The 21519-nt window shown below is 41.5% G+C and overlaps 1 protein-coding gene across 2 annotated transcripts; it reads left to right on the forward strand.

The window, feature by feature from the left end:
* Positions 1-1580: 1580 nt before the first annotated feature.
* LOC143943103 (carbohydrate sulfotransferase 9-like) lies at positions 1581-21053 on the forward strand. 2 transcript variants are annotated; one of them, XM_077464657.1, is made up of 4 exons: positions 1581-1686; positions 12939-13144; positions 16674-16812; positions 19207-21053. In XM_077464657.1, the coding sequence occupies exons 3-4, from the start codon at positions 16689-16691 to the stop codon at positions 20007-20009; spliced, it is 927 nt and encodes a 308-aa protein (XP_077320783.1). In that variant the 5' UTR covers positions 1581-1686; positions 12939-13144; positions 16674-16688; the 3' UTR covers positions 20010-21053. The 2 variants fall into 2 exon arrangements, with proteins under 2 accessions (XP_077320783.1, XP_077320784.1); XM_077464658.1 differs by lacking the exon at positions 12939-13144.
* Positions 21054-21519: the final 466 nt, after the last annotated feature.

The following is a 21519-nucleotide window of genomic DNA, read 5'->3' on the forward strand; positions in this document are numbered from 1 at the left end:
AAGTGTATCAATAAGACAATACAAGTATATCAAACACTCAAATGATTCTTCATAGAACAGTGATAGGAAATATATTCATAGGAAATCGCATGCCATGTGACTTCTTCTGAGAAAACAATAAAAGTGTATCAATAAGACAATAAAAGTTTATCAAACACTCAAAAGATTCTTTGTAGAACAGTGATAGAAAATATATCCATGTGGTGTGCACATGAAGTGAAAAAACGGTGCTCAAAAAGAAGGTGCAATACTATTGCAATAGATCCTGAAGGAATAGGTAAAATCCTAAAAGGCATATAAAAACATACAAAAAACGTTTCCTCCATATAGGTATATGCTGCTTATAGGTGAAAACAAAAAATATAGGTAGCGTCAATATAAGGTGCAAAGTAGATAAGTGGCTGTATATTAGCAGTGTCAGCATAAAATGACAAAGTGCTGGTGCTGGTGACAATCCTCTGGCATAAAGTGCTGATGATAGGTGACTTCCTGGTTCCTGTGCAGAGTAATGTATAGATGTACCCCTACCTTACCTCTGTAAGGTAACAGCATGAGGGTATATCTCAATGTGTTTCTTGGCAGCCTCCCAGTATGGTGTATCCGGCTCCACTGATGTGTGTCTCTAGTCTGGAATCAGAGTCCCCCTATTGTCCCTGGTGTGTCCGCATCCAATGAACCTTGTAATGGGGCATGGGGGGATTTAAAGAGGGATGCACAATAGTGTAGTATTTACAAATATTTATTGACAAAACAGTAAAAGTAAAATCAAGGTACTCACAATAAAAAGTATCAAACAGGCATTTAACAGACGAGCTGCGAGCTCACCCACGTCACTTCCGGTGCCTCGTGTTCCCTTGTGTTTTTGGTGGTAAGCACCATGCCAACCATATGCCAGAGAAACTGAAAAATGTATTGGCAATCAACAGGAGCATAACAGACCCATCTAAATCATTCATCAATGTCAGCACCCCAGGAAGAGGAACATCTATTATGAGCTTAAAATATGGCAACACCTTGGGGTAAATTAGGGTATCTTGGCAGACACAGTCAAGTGGTTTTGCTGAGTATGTTGTGTGTTACACATTATTTAGCCTGTTTTTTTCCAAATTTTTTTTTACTACTTTATATATCATCATTTTTTTAATTTTTATAAATATACAATAAATACATAACAAAGCATTCCCAGCATACTATAGTTTTGCTAAAAAGACAGCATAGTAGGTCAGTTTGCGTTTCAGTTTCTTACCTCATATTGGGCCAAATGATAAGGGGTGGGACGTTGCTGCCATGACTCATTTCTTTAAACAGTGGGTTTCTTTCCGCAAAGCTGAAAAAAAAAAAGTTTTTATGGCCCTGTCCATAGTACACAGAAAAAGAATGTATGTACAAAATAGCCATGCATAATGAAAATGGGTTATAATCACATGAAAAAATGCATTATTTTTTATTAGAGCACACATTAGGTACGAATATGTTCAAGGTAAATCTGCACATAAATGACCATTTGTGAGGTTAGTAGTGAGTTAACATGAAGTGGACTTTAGCTTGATGACATAACAAAGTTCAAATTCACAGCAGATGCCTTTTACTTGTCTGAACACCAGTATCTGTTTCTGCCATGAGTTCCTGGGAAAAACAGGACAAGACAAATGAAGAAGAATATTAAGAATCAAGCAAAGGAATTAGGTAAATCAGTATATATATACACAGATTAAATACTGAAATCTCCAGATGTAAAGTAAGTTAGGATAAATAATGTGTTAAGGTCCAATACATCATAGCTGTTTGTAACTCTACAAATTTGTATTTTAAACAAATAATCAATATCTGACATGAATCTTGTTCTAAATTTTGACCATGTCAGTCATTTTTGCATTCCAGAAATGCATTGATTTCACACGGAAAAATATAGGTACACAGTTATTTGTTGTGCTGAAAAAAAAATGTGTTCGTCCACCAAGCGTAACCTCTGATAGCTCCGTCACATTGTGTGCAGCTGATACCAGTAGACACATAGGGAGGAAAACAAAAACTTAATGATCATACTAGGGAGGGGGTCTGATCAGCTCCCAGGATCAAAACATTTCCATAGATACATTTTACAATTATAACTGTGCATATCACTAATTGTAAGAAAATCATCAAGCCCTTTTTTGAGATTCCATTGTTGATTTTGTAATTATCACTTCACAAGCAAAGGTATTTTAGAGCTTAAATTTGAACTCCGGTCAGCCTTTTAAAATAAGTATTGTGCTCCCCCTCCCACGCTTTCCCGATAGTAAGAGTTTAAATTCTTAATTAGACGAAAGAGGACGTAAAGCAGAGGAATATTTTAGGGCTGTTACTGATTCAAATTTTCATGTTCGATTAATCGTTTGTTTTTTTAATCGGTTAATCGACTAATTTTGATTAATTATAACGCACATACAGATCCAAATACTTTTAGCTGATCTCCCTGCATTGTAACTCTGCATTAGTCAGTGGTAAATGTGGTATACACTATATACAATCACCCAACACTAGTTAGTTTCCACAATCCATGACTTAAATTCACAGTTCACACAAATATGTTTTAAATTCAAACTGTAGCACTGATGTAAGTAATTTTTTTTCCCACAGTAGCGTGACAATCCCTCCACCTCCGGTCTAACTAATCCCTCTCGCCTTATGGCATGGACCTCTGTGCAAACAGGTGGTCATGCAAGCGGGTATCAAAAGGGTTAACACAGACCATAAACTTCTCTCACATCTCCTTAGATCTCAGCAAGGATGCCAGGTCATGGGTAGAAAGAAAAGATCTAAGTGCTCACGCTTAAGATAACATTACATTTTTGTGTTCAAACACAAACTACTCACATAAAGATGATAAAAACACCGCATGTAAGACCCCTTTCACACCACACCACCCATAGCGTGGACGGTAAAACGCTGCTATTTTTAGCAGTGTTTTACCGCCGGATTTGCAGTGGGGATTTCAGCCGCTAGCAGGGCGCTTTTACCCCCCGCAGTAGCGGCGTTTTGCCGGCGGTATTACAGCGCTGCCCCATTGATTTCAATGGAGAGCAGCAGTGGAGGAGCGGTAAACACACCGCTCTTTCACTGCTCCAAAGAAGCTGCTGGCAGGACTTTTCCCTGACGTCCTGCCAGCGCACCGCTGTAGTGTGAAAGCCCTTGGGCTTTCACACTACAAACAATGGTGCAGCTTTTTAGGGCGGATTGCAGGAGCTATTTCTAATGCTATAGCTCTTGCAAAACGCCCTGGTGTGAAAGGGGTCTAAAGGCGACAATCGTGTTAGTTCCATAGGGAAACAGCGGGTGACGTCATGCGTAGCTCCTCCCCCGTACGCATCACGTTCAATCAGAACTTCAACGTCACCGGACTCCTCCCCCCTTCCTTTCTTTAGCAATCGTGTTAGTTCCATAGGGAAACAGCGGGTGACGTCATGCGTAGCTCCTCCCCCGTACGCATCACGTTCAATCAGAACTTCAACGTCACCGGACTCCTCCCCCCTTCCTTTCTTTAGCAGGTGAAGGCACTTGGGGAAGGGGGGAGGAGTCCAGTGATGTAGATGTCCGTGATGTCACCGGATCTCTGACGGAACTCCCTGAAGACCCGGAAGCCGGCGGAGAGGTGAGTACCAATCAAAAGTTTAATCTTTAATTTCCACAGCCCTAGAATAATTATTTTGCTCCCCAAGCTGTCTCCCTGACAGTTTAAGTCCCCATTCACACTAGTGCATTTTTTCCACTGCTGTACTGTACGACAGTGGAAATGGTCTTAACTTTCCCACCAGCACCCCCCACCCTTCCCAGTGTCCTGGTGGTAAGCACCATGCCAACCATATGCCATTCACGCCAATGCAGCACAGATTTGAAAAGGTACAGGTGCTTCTTTTGGTGCAAGGTAGCACATTTCTGCCCCATAAACTTCGTGAATACACCAAAAACACGTGTAAAATGCATGTACATGTGATTTTAGTGCATTTTTGGCAGCGTTTTGTGTATAAGTTCCAGTCTCTTTCTTCTACAAAAAAATGCACGAAGCATTAAAAACTTGTCAAAAACGCACCAAAAACATGCAAAAGTTACACTACAAAAAATTGTGAAAAACACATCATCATACAGCAGCCCTAGTGTGAAACTAGACTTACAAAGCCATTCCTCTTGGCCGGCCATGAGGCTGCCCCCCATCATAGTCATTGAGCACAATGCAGGATTAGTGCCAAATGCCCAATCGCATTCAAGGAGGGAAGGAGAATGTCAGCTGTCTATGGAGCGTGGATTAAGGAAAGTATTCCCCTACTTTGAACCCACCTGGTCTAAATTAGCATTTAAACCTTACTGTCTTACAAGAGGGGGCGGGAACAACACAATGATTATTTTTAAAGCCTAACCGGAGTCCAGCTTGACAGAAAAACTGTAGAAAAATACACTTATTAAACCAGAGGTAAAATCTTCTTTCGTGACCCACCTCCCGTCAGCACACAAGGGTTAACACCTCCTCTGGAGCCCCACATGACCACCCATTCCTAGCTAAATAAAAGACGGCCCCTCCCTCAACTAAGGTGTTCTATAACCACTTGCCTACTGGGCACTTAAACACCCTTCCTGCCCAGACCAATTTTCAGCTTTCGGTGCTCTCATACTTTGAATGACAATTACTCAGTCATGCAACACTGTACCCAAATGAATTTTTTGTCCTTTTTTCCCACAAATAGAGCTTTCTTTTGGTGGTATTTGATCACCTCTGGGGTTTTTATTTTTTGCGCTATAAATGAAAAAAGACCGGATTTTTTTTTAAAAAACGCATATTTCTTTGTTTCTGTGACAAAATTATGCAAATTATTATTTTTTTGTCATAAATTTTGGCCACAATTTATACTGCTACATATCTTTGGTAAAAATAACCCAAATTAGTGGATATTATTTGGTCTTTGAGAAAGTTAGAGAGTCTACAAGCTGTGGTGCGAATCGCACAAAATTGATCACATCTGATGTACTGGTGGACTATCTCACTTCTTGCGACCCGAACAAGTCAGGAAAGTACAAATACCCCCCAAATGACCCCTTTTTGGAAAGTAGACATTCCAATGTATTTAGTAAGAGGCATGGTGAGCTTTTTGATGTTGTAATTTTTTCCCACAATTCTTTGCAAAATTAAGATTTTTTTATTTTTTTATTTTTTTTATTTTTTTTCCACAAAATTGTCATTGTAATAGGTTATTTCTCTCACGTGGCATGTGTATACCACAAATGACACCCCCAAAAAAATTCTGATACTCCTCCTGAGTATTACAATACCACATGTGTGGGACTTTTTCACAGCCTGGCCACATAGAGAGGCCCAACATGCAGGGAGCGCCGTCACATGTTCTAGGAGCATAAATTACACATCTAACTTGTTGACTACCTATTACACTTTTGAAGGCCCTGGAGCACCAGGACGATGACACGTGGCACTGATGACAGATGGCACTGATACGTGGCACTGATGACAGATGGCACTTATACGTGGCACTGATGACAGATGGCACTTATACGTGGCACTGATGACACGTGGCACTAATACGTGGCACTGATGACAGATGGCACTAATACATGGCACTGATGACAGATGGCACTAATACGTGGCACCGATGACAGATGGCACTAATACGTGGCACCGATGACGTGTGACACTGATGACAGATGGCACTGATAAGTGGCATTGATGACACTGACAACAGATGGCACGTGACACTGACAGGTGGCACTGATGACAAATGGCACTGATACGTGGCACTGATGACAGATGGCACTATGTGGCACTGATGACACGTGGCACTGATGACAGATGGCAATATGTGGCACTGATGACACGTGGCACTGATGACAGATGGCACTTATATGTGGCACTGATGACAGATGGCACTGGAGACAAATGGCACTGACAACAGGTGGCATTGGGGACAGATAGCACTAACAGGTGGCACTGGGGAGGATGGCACTGGGGCGGATGGCACTGGGGAGGATGGCACTGGGGCGAATGCCACTTTTTTTCCTTTTTTTTTAAACTTACGGCCGCTGCAGCCGCTGATCTCTCCCTTCTCACACGCTGTCTGTGTGAGGAGGGAGAGCGGCGCTGAGAGATGATCTCATATGTTTACATATGAGATCATCTCCCATTGGACACGCTGATCACGATGTAAACGGCTGCTGTGATTGGCCGTTTACAGCAATCTGTGACTGGCTTTGTCCGAGGGACACGGCCAGCACAGAACTTCCCGATGCGTGCTCGCGGGAGCGCGCATTGCGGAAGTAAACAGGAGGCCATCTGTCATCCTTTATAATGTTTTCCAAATCTGTGGGCTGACTTATGAATTAATGTTCCTTTTCTAAACGAAATATGTCCAGTTTTTATGACTATTGTAGGTGCGTTTTCTATTTAGTTGTATTTACATCATGTGTTTTATCCATTATAATGCCTGGATATTGTTTGCTTATAGATCTGGTACTTGACATTGAACTGTGTTGGTAAAATAACAATTAAGCAGTATTCCTAAAAAGACACTTTGACCTTGCCCATGCAGGGAAAGGTGGTAAAGACCTTGATTTACAAAAGAAGTTGAGAATTTTCACTTAGCATAGTGAAAGAGGTGAAACAATGTGAGAATTCACTTGCAAAAACCAGCTAATCATTGTGCAAGAAAAGAAACCACTTCAATACAGGGCACTTATACCCCCTTCCTGCCCAGACCAATTTCCAGCTTTCAGTGCTCTCACAATTTAATGTCAATTACTCACTTTCCCAAGCAAAATTGTTATCATTTGTTTCACACAAATATAGCTTTTGATGGCATTTAATCACCACTGGGTTTTTCATTTTTTTGGGATATACTGTATGTATCTGCATATAACACGCACAGGCGTATAACACGCACCTGTCAAGTATCAGATAAGACCAGAACTGTGTGGACTGCAACAGAGGAAACCCAAACGTGTATAAGTGAAATATGATTTATTAACCACTTTCAGACCGGACCAATTTGCTGGTCAAAGACCAGACCACTTTTTGCGATTCGGCACTGCGTCGCTTTAACTGACAATTGCGCGGTCGTGCGACGTGGCTCCCAAACAAAATTAACGTCCTTTTTTTCCCCACAAATAGAGCTTTCTTTTGGTGGTATTTGATCACCCCTGCGGTTTTTATTTTTTGCGCTATAAACAAAAATAGAGCGATAATTTTGAAAAAAACGCATTATTTTTTACTTTTTGTAATAATAAATATCCCCCAAAAATATATAAAAAAACATTTTTTTTCCCTCAGTTTAGGCCGATACGTATTCTTCTACATATTTTTGGTAAAAAAAAAATCGCAATAAGAGATTATTGATTGGTTTGCGCAAAAGTTATAGCGTTTACAAAATAGGGATAGTTTTATAGCATTTTTATTAATAATTTTTTATTATTTTTTTTTTTACTAGTAATGGCGGCGATCTGCGATTTTTATTGTGACTGCGACATTGTGGGGGACCCATCGGACATTTTTGACACATTTTTGGGACCATTGTCATTTATACAGTAATCACTGCTATATAAATGCAGTGATTCCTGTGTAAATGACACTGGCAGTGAAAGGGTTAACCAGTGGGTGGCAGTGTAGGGGTTAAGTGTTCCTAGGGGTGTGTTACTAACTGTGGGGGGGTTGGGCTTTCATTTAGTGTACACTGATCTCTGCTCCAATCACATGGAGCAGAGATCAGCGTCACTAGTTGCTAGGCAGAATGGAAAAATGTTGTTTATACAGCATTTCCTCCATTCGGCCGCTCCGTGAGACGATCGCGGGGATGCCCGCGGCGATCGAGTCCGCGGGTCCCGCGACCGGACTCACGGGGGTCCCGACCAGCGCGGGAGCGCGCCGCCGCCGGCGCGCTCCCGATGGCACGGCGGCAACGAATATTGGACGTACATGTACGCCAATATGCCTGCCCGTGCCATTCTGTCGACGTACATCGTTGTGCGCTGGTCGGGAAGTGGTTAAGGAAAGTGAATAATATAAATACAACCACACAGTGCAATAAATCAACCAACAAAGACCCCCAAACAACAACAGACAGATATGTACAATAAATGGGAAATGCTAGGATCGTAAACGATAGGCAGGCCAGGGTCATACACAGAGGATCAGTAAATAAACAAGGGCAGTCCAGAATCGGAGACACAAGCCAGGCCAAGGTCATACACGGGGAGATCAGCAGATGGGGTAGGGAACACAGGACAGGGAGAGGATAGACGGATAAGACTGCAGGACAGGGATAATGGTAACAGGTGGGACAGGGTAGGGACCAGGATAGGGAAACAGGATCAGAACCACGGGTCACAGGTTCAGGGTGCAGGAACAGGTTCAGAATCAGGCTCTGGATCGCAAGCAGCAGGTCAGGGCACAAGGAACAATACCAGGGCAAACATATTAGTGCTTGCCAGCTATTTATAGGCCTGTGATTGGCCTCAAGTGACACCTGATTGCAGGAGGTGCTGCCTGCTCCATACTGCCAGGATCCATCCGCTGGTGGACGCCAGTACTGCGGCCCAAAGATGATATAGCATCAGCAGGGAAAAGCTCTCCTGACAGCTCAAAACTCACAGGAGACACCTGCTGGTGGGCCTGAGTACTGCACGCCAAAAGACAGATATTATCAGCGGATGGAACATTTCCTGACAGCACCCCACGTTTAGGAGGGAATTTTAAGGAAAAAAACTTTTAGGAGGGAAGTTTAAGGAAAAAAACTTACATTTAAATGCCCATAAATGCAGTGTCATATGCAGCTTTCTCATGCAGCCTTGTCCATTGTTGCACCCTTGTCAGTGTCATTTGCAGCCTTGTTCATCATTTGCAGCCTTGTCAGTTTCCTTTTTAAGCTTTGCCTTTTAAAAATGGCGCCGCCAAGATACAGAGCCAGATGTCCTGTCTATCTCGCTGCTTAGAATGGCCAAGAGTGGCCAAAAGCCGCAGAGAATGGCTGAAAGCCTCTGGGAACTCACAATCAGCTCACAATCGTGGGGGATCATCGTATAACACGCACCCACGATTTTACCCTGATTTTAAGGGGAAAAAAGTGCGTGTTATATGCCGATAAATAGGGTAAGTGAAAAAAGTGGGAACATTTTGAAAGAAAAAAAAACACTTTTTTATTATTTTTTATTATAAAATTTTGCAAATGAGTAATTTTTGTTCAGACATTTGGGTAAAAATTTAAACTGCTACATATCTTTTGGTAAAAAAAAAAAATTTGTGGATATTATTTAGTCTGTATGAAAGTTATAGAGTCTACAAGCTATGGTGCCAATCATTGAAAATTGATCACACCTGATGCACTGATAGCTTATCTCAGTGGTCATCAACCCTGTCCTCAGGGCCCACTAACAGGCCAGGTTTGCAAGATAACTGAAATACATTACAGGTGATATCATTTGCTGCTCAGTGATTGCAGTATTCAAGTCTGCATCTCCCCAAGGTAATACATAAAACCTGGCCTGTTAGCGGGCCCTGAGGACAGGGTTGATGACCACTGGCTTATCTCATTTCTTGAGGACCTGAAATGTCTTTTTGCCTTTTTTGAAAAGTAGACAGTCCAAGGTATTTAGTAAGAGGCATGGCAAGTTTTTTGATGTTGTAATATTTTCCCACAATTCATGGGTACTCTGATGAGCTGGAAACAGGTACTCGGGCACTCTGATGGGCGGGAGACAGGTACTTGGATACTCTAATGGGCTGAAGATAGGTACTCGGGTATTCTGGTGGGCTGCAGATAAGTACTCGGGTACTCTGGGCTGGAGACCAGTACTCTGGTACTCTGAGGGGTTTTGACAGGTACTCGGGTACTCAGATGGTCTGCAGGTAGGTACTCTGGGCTGGTGACAGGTACTCATGTACTCTGATGGGCTGGTGACAGGTACTCTGATGGGCTGGTGACAGATCCCCTTTATTACTGGGGGCAATCAGTGTGATTTGGTGTACAATGTGATTGGTAACTAGCTGTTGCTGCAATCTTCTCCTCACCCACGATGGGTGAGTGAGGAGGAGAATCCGGTAACAGCTAGTTATTGTGGTTTGTTTTCATTCTGTGACCGGCTGTGTCAGAGTGACATGCTGCATCCCTGATAGCTGCTCTGCATGCCCCTGGGGGAGCGCACGAGCGGTGTGCATGAGGACAGTGCTTGTGACGGGCTGTGACTGGACACAGCCGGTCACGTGGTAAAGAGCCATATTCTCATCCCCGATCGCTGCACTGTGCGCCCCCGGAGTAGTGCAAGAGCGGCGAGAATGGGGACAGGGACAGAGTGTTTCTGCCAGGATCATTTCACTATGGCCCAGTATGGAAGTGGTTAAAGATGATTATAAGCACATCATCCCTTAAATTACCATAGAATAATTGGCACACATCAGAAGTAAAACTTATTGGCCTATATTTTCAAGGTTCTAGTTTTTAAATAATAGTACAAGTCACATTAGCTCCACTTCTGGGGAACTCTCCTGGCTTAAAGGAGAAGTAGGGCCAATGTACTTTGTTCTGCACTGCTGTGACACAAATTCAGCTGAGAGTGTACAGACAGGTTATTTGGTTGTCTGTGGGCTGGTGGTAAGTAAAGCTTGTTTTTTTCCTCGGTTTATCCTTGGGTTTGTTTGTATCCATTGTTAGCCTTCCAAGCTTCTTACTGCAATAGCCAGCTATAGGTGAGAGCGGGTGGCGTCTTTTTGTGTCACAGGTTGTGTTTTTTGGTCAGGCACCTCACTGACACCTGTGTTGCCATTGTGCTGGGTGTTCAATGTGCTCCTATACCTTTAAGAAGGGGTGGCTCCCCTTCAGTCCACCTGCTTTCACCTATCCATCAGAATGCATGTGCCTCCACTGTGGGGACACTTCCAAGTTAGTGTTAGGTACCACAGATATTGGGGTGCCTTGGCGCGGCTCTGTGGCTTACGCATTCATTTGCAAATGTGTGCAGACTAAACCCCTGTTTTTAACACATACTGTTAGACAGGTTATTTGGTTGTCTGTGGGCTGGTGGTAAGTAAAGCTTGTTTTTTTCCTCGGTTTATCCTTGGGTTTGTTTGTGACAGTGTACAAAAGCCTACTGTCAGCTGAAGTCACTCAGTTGGTCCAGGCTCTGGAGAGATCTCAAATTTAATGTCAGGATCCACCCAGATGCCTGACCAGCAGCTGGCTCAGCCTCTCAAGTGTGCTGCTGAAAGACACCCTCCAGAGCCCAGCATTCTAGTAAGCTCTGGAGGGCAGAGCAAAAATTGGTGACTGACAGTCACCACTCTCTGCTCACTGAAGACCAATAACTGAGTGATCATCGGCCTTTGATAGTTCAGTTCTTGGTATAGAGGCAGTGGGGGACAGACTGATGCTGCATCCACCTAGATGAGCATGTGTGTTTTTTTTTTTTCATATCCCACATTTTCTTTTAACCACTTCCCGACCGGCGCACGCCGACGTACGTTGGCAGAATGGCACGGGCAGGCAAATTGGCGTACAGGTACAGGTACCCCAGGAAGAAGTCAGCTTTGACAAAACGACGTAGGGTTGAGCGGCGTGCTGACGTCACCGCCATTCCCCGTTGGTCTAGGAAGGACGGGCAGTGTGAGTGAGAGAGAGCCGGCCGGATCGTTACTGTATATACACGGTTGTATATGGCTGAAATTGTGAGTTTGCAATCTCTGTTTTATATTGTTTAAATAAAAGTTTTATATGGAGTTACGTTATGGGACCCTTTCTGTTTTATCTCATTAAATGATTGTGGTTGAAACGGGAGACGTTCCGAGGAGGGGATACACAAATTGGAGATATCAGCAGTGTCTCTTAAAGGACCGGATTGATGGTTTTTGTTGCGAGCACGTGTGATCTCCCAAAAAAAAGATCTTGCTAGCTGGTAAGATTCACTGAATCTAGTGGTGGAGGAATTCCTTTCTCTGGGTGCACGTGTTCCATACTTTGAGGGTGTTGTGTACGGAGTGACCTAAGTGGACTGAAGCCTCGTCTTCTTATCCTCCTTCCCTTTTTTTTGGACTGTTTAAGTTTTTAATATATTTAATTTTTCTATTGATTTATTTGTGTTTATATCAATAATTTGTACACAAGGTGGAAGAATTAAGTTTGTGTTATGGTGGTAATGATATGATTTAGCACTACATGTTTTCTAGTGCAGCTTTCTTTTTTAATTACGTCCATTTGTATTTGCCGCCCTGCCATCGCGTGCACGCCATTGGCGGCGTGGCGGTCGGGACCCTCGTGAGTCCAGTCGTGGGTCCCACAGACCCGATTGCCGCGGGAATACCTGCGATCCTCTCACTGGGAGGCTGAACGGGGAGATGCCAATGTAAACAGCATCTCCCCGTTCTACCTAGCAACAAGTGACACTGATCTCTGCTCCATGTGATTGGAGCAGAGATCAATGTTCACTAAGACATAGCCCAGCCCCCCACAGTTAGTAACACGCCCCTAGGACACACTTAACCCTTACACTGCCACCCCCTGGTTAACCCCTTCACTTCCAGTGTCATTTACACAGGAATCAGTGCATTTGTATAGCACTGATTGCTGTATAAATGACAATGGTCCCAAAAATGTGTCAAAAATGTCAGTTGTGTCCACCATAATGTCGCAGTCACAATAAAAATTGCTGATCGCCGCCATTACTAGTAAAAAAAAGATTAATTAATAAAAATGGCATAAAACTATCCCCTATATTGTAAACGCTATAAATTTTGCGCAAACCAATCAATAATCGCTTATTGTGATTTTTTCTTTTATCAAAAATATGTATAAGTATACGTATCAGCCTAAACTGAGGAAAAAAAATGTTTTTTTATATATTTTGGGGGATATTTATTATAGCAAAAAGTAAAAAATAATGTGTTTTTTTCAAAATTGTCGCTCTATTTTTGTTTATAGCGCAAAAAATAAAAACCGCAGGTGTGATCAAATACCACCAAAAGAAAGCTCTATTTGTGGGAAAAAGAAGGACGTCAATTTTGTTTGGCAGCCACATTGCATGACCGCGCAATTGTCAGTTAAAGCGACGCTGTGCCGAATCGCAAAAAGTGGTCTGGTCTTAAGCCAACAAAATGGTCCGGTCTGAAAGTGGTTAAATAAGAAAGGTAAGAAGACAAGAAAATAAGGCAGATGGCCATATTCTAACTTCCTTCATGTTTCTTTGTTCTATTGTTCTTAATGTTAATCATGTCAGTCAGGTTAGTTGCAGGATCCTCTTTCAGATAAGATTTACTAACAGTTATGTTCTTTGAGGATCTATCAACTCATTTGCATTATATACACTTTATATGATAGTCATTTTTTGGTGACAGGTTCTCTAGAGATATTAGGCGTCTCTTGTCGCACATGAAATTAGCATAAATGGAGCATTGGGCTCTTTATTAGAAGTGGGCATGTATGTATGTCCTATGGGAGCCAGGGGCATTTAAATCCAGCTACAGGATAGAGAATGCCAAGGTAAAGAGACTTACATTTCTCAATTTCACCTGTGAGGCACAACCCAGGAAGCACTCAGCACTTCTTGTGTGGCCAGGAAAACAGCAGATTTGAGATAGTCTTGCCTCGATCTGTTTAGTCGAAATAGAAAAGCCACAAGAGACCCCCAATTAAAAAAACATCAAACATACTTATCTGCTCTTTGCAATGGTTTTGCACAAAGCATACCCGATCCTCCTCCTCCTCTCTGGGGTCCCCTGCCAGCCTTCTGGGCTCCCCCACAACTCGCCAAGTGCCCCCATAGCAAGCCACTTGGCGAGTGCCCCCATAACTGAGCCAGCTTTGCGGACACATAGAGAGCAGCTGAGTCCCGCCCCCACTCTTTCCTCACTGGCTGTGATTAAAAGCAGTGGGAACAAATGGCTCCCCCTGCTGCCTCTCTGTCCAGTGAGGAGAGAAAGAGTCAAGAGAGCAGTTGCTCTCGTGTACATCGCTGGATCAAGATCGAGCTCAGATAAGTACTTATGGGGTACTGGGGAGGGTACCTGAATGCAAAAGGTTTTATACATTAGTAGTTAAAAGACCTTGTACCTTTAGAACCACTTTAAGTGCATTTTTTCTTTTAAATAAAATATAATAAATAAATAGAAAATAGATTGAAATAAAGGGCAGGGTAGGAAACCTTTGAGAGGTGGAGATCTACCTGAACATCATGAAAGAGATAAAAGACCACTGGGGTTCGGAACCATTTAAAAAAAAAAAAAAATTGAAAATGTATTAACAAGGCCTAAATAGTAAGGGCTATATAAAGAAATATACACCAACAATATTGCGCAAATGGAGATAAAAAAGTGAAAAGAAATAATAAAATAAAAAAATAATAAAAAAATATAAGCGACCAGCTGCTGACACGCTAAAATTAGGGACTTTTTAGCTGAAAGACATGTCAAAAGTATAGTGTAAGCGCTCCACTTATATATATATATTCCTTATAGTGATACAAAATAGTATGTGCTCATGTGTATCAAAATATATATAAAAATACCCCAAAGAAAGGGGGATGGTGCTGCGTGGCAACAAAACTTGAAAGTATATATAAAGTGACTTTTGAATATATATGTAAACAAAAAATGTAAGAAAATTTTATATAGTGACTGTGTGAATATTTATCCCAGTGGTGAAACAACCGGTAACTATAGATAAATAATCACAGTGATAAAGTCCATAAATAAATATATAGTCCAAATAAACGTGCAAGATGTCAATCCGGATGTGTTATGATAGCAACCAGAATTCTGTGATGTTGTGACCGAGGAAGATAATATTTCACCAGATCTATATGACCCTAGTAGACGTACGCCTCAGGGGTCAATCAAAGCTTGTGATCCCAGCCAACATGATCTTAAGAATTGGACGTATCAATCGTGGCATTTACGATCCCAACAAACGACTAGATGTAGTCACTGTTCTTCATGTACAAATCCGACAACAACTCAGGCATGGAAGATGAAGAAACAAGGCCAACATGGCATAATAACGTTTTTTTTTAAAAACTCTTTAATAAAAAAATTTTGCTAAAACTCACATTTCCAAGATGGGCAATAAAGCATGTCAGAGAGAAAAGGTGGCAGTAAATTTATTTATGGACTTTATCACTGTGATTATTTATCTATAGTTACCGGTTGTTTCACCACTGGGATAAATATTCACACAGTCACTATATAAAATTTTCTTACATTTTTTGTTTACATATATATTCAAAAGTCACTTTATATATACTTTCAAGTTTTGTTGCCACGCAGCACCATCCCCCTTTCTTTGGGGTATTTTTATATATATTTTGATACACATGAGCACATACTATTTTGTATCACTATAAGGAATATATATATATAAGTGGAGCGCTTACACTATACTTTTGACTAAATAGTAAGGGCTACTTAGAAAATATAATAACAAATAATAGTAATTTGTTATAAAACAAATGTCACTGTAATATAAACAAATCCTACCTTAAAAGTGGTGTCAGTAGAGCAGTGGACATTGTCAGTAGAGAAAGGAAAACACTGCGCTAAACCTAAATGAAACAATATAATGCTCAGAAACTCACAAAGTAACATAAGAAAAATATGTGCAGCGTTTAAAATTGTGTCCATGAAAATGGAAACATATTTTAATCCGAATAGTAGTAAAAATCACACAATAGTGTAAAAAATCTGAAAAGTGAACAAACCAAACATAAAATGGTGCTAACAGTGCTAATAAAACACAATAAATTAGAAAACCAAGTCCATGTGTTCACCACAAAAAAAAGAAGAAAGAAAAGTTCTTCAGACTTTGCTTCCAGATATATTTGGCTGCAGTAATTGGTGTACCAATAGACTCTTTCCAATAAATAGATGAAATAAACACGATAAGGTACTCTTACCGACTTGGGTGGATGCACATACTGTACAGCAGTGAGTCAAATAGGCTTTACACTCCAAAAGGTATCACCTTGAGTGTGATGGTAAGCCGTCCCAGGAAACCAGACCAGGCGAGATCAACCACCAGTGGCAGATATGAAATAACACATAGAGTGCGATGGTAGGTAACTCCAAATTATGGGACCAAACGAGACCAACAACCAATGGCAGATAGCCAAAGCACGTCCACGTGAAGATGATGGAAGTATGGTCAGAGATGGAAGGATGTGAAATATGGAGGAAAAGAAAAACAGATGCTTCACATGGTGCAAATAAACCAATTTAAGGTTTTAATGGGCATAAAAAATCTTACAACGACTTGTAAGCAAAATGGGGGGGGGGCATAAATGTGCAAGCCGGATGCGTTTCGACACAAGGGGTCTTCAACAGTTGCACATTTATGCCACCCACATTACTTTTTACTCATTTTTCCATTTGTGATCACATTTTTTATATTGTCTTGCAAGTCGTAATATTTTTTATGCCCATTAAAACCTTAATTGGTTTTAATGGGCATAACGTTTAATGTGCAACTGTTGAAGACCCCTTGTGTCGAAACTTAGCAATCAACAGCAGAGAGGACAGAACTCCTCCCAGTGCAGCCGCAGTACCCTGTCTTCTTGGCCTCCCCTGGTCTCATCATTCAACAATACACACTAAAAGAAATGATAACTTCCTTTAAATAAATATTATAAAATCTTAAAAGTTTATTTATTTATTTTCTTCCTTTTAGATCCTGTAACATAAGATGTTGCGAAGAACACCAAAAATACTTTGGTTCATTGCATTGTTTTCTATTTTGCTTTTGGGACTATTTATCACTTATTTGATGACATTAACTTCCTTGCTAACTCCTGTTTCAGGACACCAATGTAAGTACTATACAAATAAAGCACAACATAAGTTTTGCAGAGTATGGGCTGAGGGGCACCATAGGCAGGGCCTGTAAATGCTTTCCTGTCACTAACTGTAAGCTTAAAATTCCTGCCTAACTTCTCTAACTTTACAGTTACGGCAGGCCATCCATTATGGATTTTATTTCCTTCAACCACGAGTTGAAAGAAAATTGCTCGATTTCCTGATCAACACAGTCAGTGTTGTTGGGAAAATCACTCCAGCACTGCTGTGTTCTAACAGCGGGAGATTTTTCAGTCATCAGAGAACAATGACTTTACTTCTAAGGCAGGCCATACATTATGCCAGCCCAACGGACTGGTTGTACTGAAGTCGATTGATAAATTAAATACATTTTGAAAAAACTCATTATTTTTTACTTTTTGCTATAATAAATATCCCCCACAAATATATAAAAAAATACATTTTTCCTCAGTTTAGGCCGATACGTATTCTTCTACATATTTTCGGTAAAAAAAATAGCGTTTACAAAATAGGGGATAGTTTTATGGCATTTTTATTAATTTTTTTACTAGTAATGGCGGCGATCAGCGTTTTTTTTTTGTGACTGTGACATTATGGCGGACACATCGGACATTTCTGACACATTTTTGGGACCATTGTCATTTATACAGCAATCAGTGCTATACAAATGCACTGATTCCTGTGTAAATGAGACTGGCAGTGAAGGGGTTAACCAGGGGGTGGCAGTGTAGGGGTTAAGTGTGTCCTAGGGGCGTGTTAATAACTGTGGGGGGGATGACTGTGTGTTAGTGAACACTGATCTCTACTCCAATCACAGGGAGCAGAGATCAGTGTCAATTGCTGCTAGGCAGAACAGGGAGATGCTGTTTACTTCCGCATCTCCCAGTTCAGCCTCCACATGAGACGATCGCGGGTATCCCCGCGGCGATCGAGTCTGCGGGACACGCGACCGGTCTCACGGGGGTCCCGACCGCCATGTACGCCGCCAGCGAGCACAAGATGATACGGCGGCAATTTCAAATTCAAATCAGGTACGCCAATTTGCCTGCCCATGCCATTTTGCCGACGTACATCGTCGTGCGCCGGTCGGGAAGTGGATATATGCCAGCCCTCCCCACACACACCTGTATATATGGCAGCCCCTCACATACACAAACCTGTAAACACACAAGGCTCTGGCCCCTCCCTGTACAAACAGCCTCCCTGCCTTCCCCTCACAGCCCCTACTTGTAAAGAAGGTCTTCCTACCTAGTCCCAGCCTGTTTTCACAAAGCTGATATGTTGCTGAGAAGCACAATACAAATCACACGAGGGGTGCACATACACATAGTAGCCAGAGGTGGCAGTAAAGAGTTAGATGTCTGAGCTCAGTGACACTAGAACATCAGAAGCTGTGAAATCATTTCTGTAATGCACAGCACGGCTCCCCTTTACCCATCCTGCATTCTTCTGACCCGGGCAGGCTCCTCGGATGTACCCCCCCCCCCAATGGTGGCCCTGCAGGTTGTAGACTGTCACATAGGCTATAACCTAGAACAGGTGTGTAGGCAGGAGTGTTGTCTGAAAGACTGCAGGCTGGCGAAGACCATGGTACAGAAACTTAGGACTGGTGCAAAGTCATCCAAGCCAGGTAAGCAACTTGTAATCAGATCAAGTACCAAAACGCAGGCAGAAGCGCAGTTGGGGTTCATGCAGGAAATTCCAGTATCATTACACCTTTTTCTTTCCCCTCCTGCAGTCCACATTTTGCCCCTCCTGGGGTGGATTTAGGTGGGTGGGGGATTCCCCCCTTGTGGGGACCTGGTGAGGTCTACAAGATCCCACTGTAAGAGGAAGTGTTTGCTTGGATAGTGTGTCTTCCCTAATGAAGCTGATTGCGAAATATGTTTAAACCATTACTCATCTAGAGCTATGTGAAGACATCCAAGAATGGGTTTGTACTATACATACCAATAACATTTAGTGGATATCAAAACTATTTTTATGAGATATTTTATGTTGTTTTTGTATAATAAAGCAAGATGTTTTTATACATTCAGTGTAAAACGGTCTTTGGCACTTGAAAAGTCCCATATTTCTAGTTCTTCTGTTTTGTATACTTTACGGGATGTGGTGTTCTTTTAGCCTGCCCCCCATCATTTTACTTTACTTTGCAAGGGAATTTTCTCCAGAGCTTAGTGAATGTAGTGACATTTCACTTTACAAAGATAATCCAATCCCCTTCAAGGAAAAAAGAAAACAGAGTTTTTGTGTGCACATGATTGGATCATGGAAGTCAGTAGAGTTTCATCTTATTCACTTAGCTTTGGGGAAAACCCCCTTGCAAAGTAAACAGTCTATTTCCATTTAGTAAATTAGCCCCATTGTCTTTTCTTTTTCATCTTCAGATAACACTGAAATGTGGATCACTCAAAGGAACCGAAAGATCGCTTTAAAATCTGTATGTCTTCAGAATAATCTGACCCACCCATCCACTACAGCAGACCTAACCGTTGCTAAACAGCTCTTCATTGAAGAAAATCATAAGTTCATTTATTGTGAGGTGCCCAAAGTGGGCTGTTCCAACTGGAAGAGGATACTGTTCCTGCTAAAACTGAACCTGAGCATCAATGCGGAATACATTGAACATGAGGCTGTTCATGAAGACACCTTTTTTAAGAAGCTTTCAGATTATCCTCCTGACCAGCAAAGAACAATTCTCAATACATACACCAAAGTGATGTTTACTCGAGATCCACTGCAAAGAATCATCTCAGCGTACAGAGACAAATTTCTTCATTATACTGGTTTTTACTATGGAACCAAAATAGCAAATATAATTAAGTCAAAGTTCAGAGGTCACACCAATTCAACAGAATCTGTATCCTTTCAAGAGTTTGTTCATTTTATTGTTGAACAGAAACCTGAACGCCTTGATAAACACTGGAGACCTATGCACTATTTGTGTGATCCATGTAATATAGACTACAATGTACTAGGCAAGTTTGAAACACTCAAACAGGACTCAGACCATGTTCTGCAAATTGTTGGTGCCCCATCCAACCTCAGATACCCAGAAATTAAGAAGTACATTGAATCAAGGACAGATGCCAAATTAAGTGCTGAATATATTTCACAGCTACCTCTAAACTTATTACAACAACTCTTGGAACTATATAAACTGGATTTTATTCTATTTGGATATTCATAAATAGCTGCAAAAAAATATTACTGTATTTTCTGGCGTATAAGACTACCTTTTACACTTAAAAAAATGCCCAAAAATTGGGGGTCGTCTTATACGCCGGGTATACAATGCTGCTCAATGGATGTCAGCCCCCAAATGTCTGCTAATACTGTATGTGGCTTCAGCTACAAACAGTATACGCCATTGAGCCAATCCCGGCGACCGATGTATTCTATTAATGAATACAGAGCCTGCTTGGATTGGAGTAACAACCTCTGCCAATCCGAGCAGGCTACATAGAGTAGCCTTCTCGGATTGGCTTTGAGAGAGAGAGAGAGAGAGAGAGAGAGAGAGAGGCAAGGGCTGATGATGCTACAGCCTCTGCCAATCCAAGCAGGCGTGGTATTCATTAAAATAATACACCGCTCACCATACTTCCCTGGGTAAATCCATTCACTGATCTACTACTATACATCCTGCTGTTTGCATTTGAGGTCCCAGGCACCCAGGAGGGACAGGTAAATCTGGGACATATGACAGGGGGGTTATTAAATGCATTTTGGTGGACAATTCCCATAGAATGTAACCCAAAAGTGGTATAGGTTTGGTTAGTGAAAAATTCTACTTTCCATAGTTGAGGCATTCAATAGATCTCTGTTTGTGTTATTATTGTTTGATTTACTTTATGACATATCACAGCATGGCGGATGAGTAGTTGGCATTCTTGCTTTGTGTTTTTTAATGGTTCTACTGTTTTTTTTTAAAATGGTGTTGCCTCAGAAGGGGGGTAGTCTTATACCGTGAGTATTGCCCAAAACCTATGTTTTCACTTGAAAAATAGGGGGTCGTCTTATACGCCCAGTCGCCTTATACGCCGGCAAATATGGTATTTGTTGAAGAGACACTGTCACATTGATTAAAAAGAGAAAATAAGAGAGGGACAATGCTCTCCCAATAATGGGACTTTAATTGGAGATATATATGTCTGTTACCAGGTATGTACGCACACAATGTGATTTAAGAAAATACATTTTATAACATAGTATCAGTTAAAAATCTCATAATATTTTGACCATGAATTAATACTTAATATATGAAACAAGATGCTTGGATCCCTTAGCATATCCAAGCATCTTGTTTCATATTTTAAGTATTAATTCATGGTCAAAATGTTATGACGACTATGGGATTTTTATCTGATACTATGTAATAAAATGTAATATTTTCTTAAATCACATTGTGTGTGTGCTTACCTGGTAACAGACATATATATCTCCACTTAAAGTCCCATTATTTTTGCCCCCCTTTTAAAGAGGTGTTGTCACCAAAAAAATAAAAAAGTGATTCAGAATCTTAAAAAAAAAAAAAAAAAAAATTTTTTTTACTCACCTCTAAACACCTGTTGCTAGGGGGCCCTTCGTAGTCTGCCTTCTTCCTTGCCTGGGCTGGTGACATCACTTCCCCTCGCGCCGCACAGTAATCTGGGACCTGTCATGTGTCCCAGATGACTGTGTGGCATATCACGGCGCCCTGG

Source organism: Lithobates pipiens, unplaced genomic scaffold (genome assembly GCF_037356315.1).
Source record: "Lithobates pipiens isolate NorthernLeopardFrog02 unplaced genomic scaffold, aLitPip1_a1.2 Scaffold_30, whole genome shotgun sequence".
NCBI classification, from domain to species: domain Eukaryota; kingdom Metazoa; phylum Chordata; class Amphibia; order Anura; family Ranidae; genus Lithobates; species Lithobates pipiens.

What these genes read in the sequence shown, in the direction of transcription:
- LOC143943103 (XM_077464657.1), top strand. Translation starts at nt 16,689, where the DNA reads ATGTTGCGAAGAACACCAAAAATACTTTGGTTCATTGCATTGTTTTCT. An exon ending in TCCTGTTTCAGGACACCAAT is followed by an intron (nt 16,813 to 19,206) that starts GTAAGTACTATA and finishes TTTCATCTTCAG; the next exon opens with ATAACACTGAAATGTGGATC.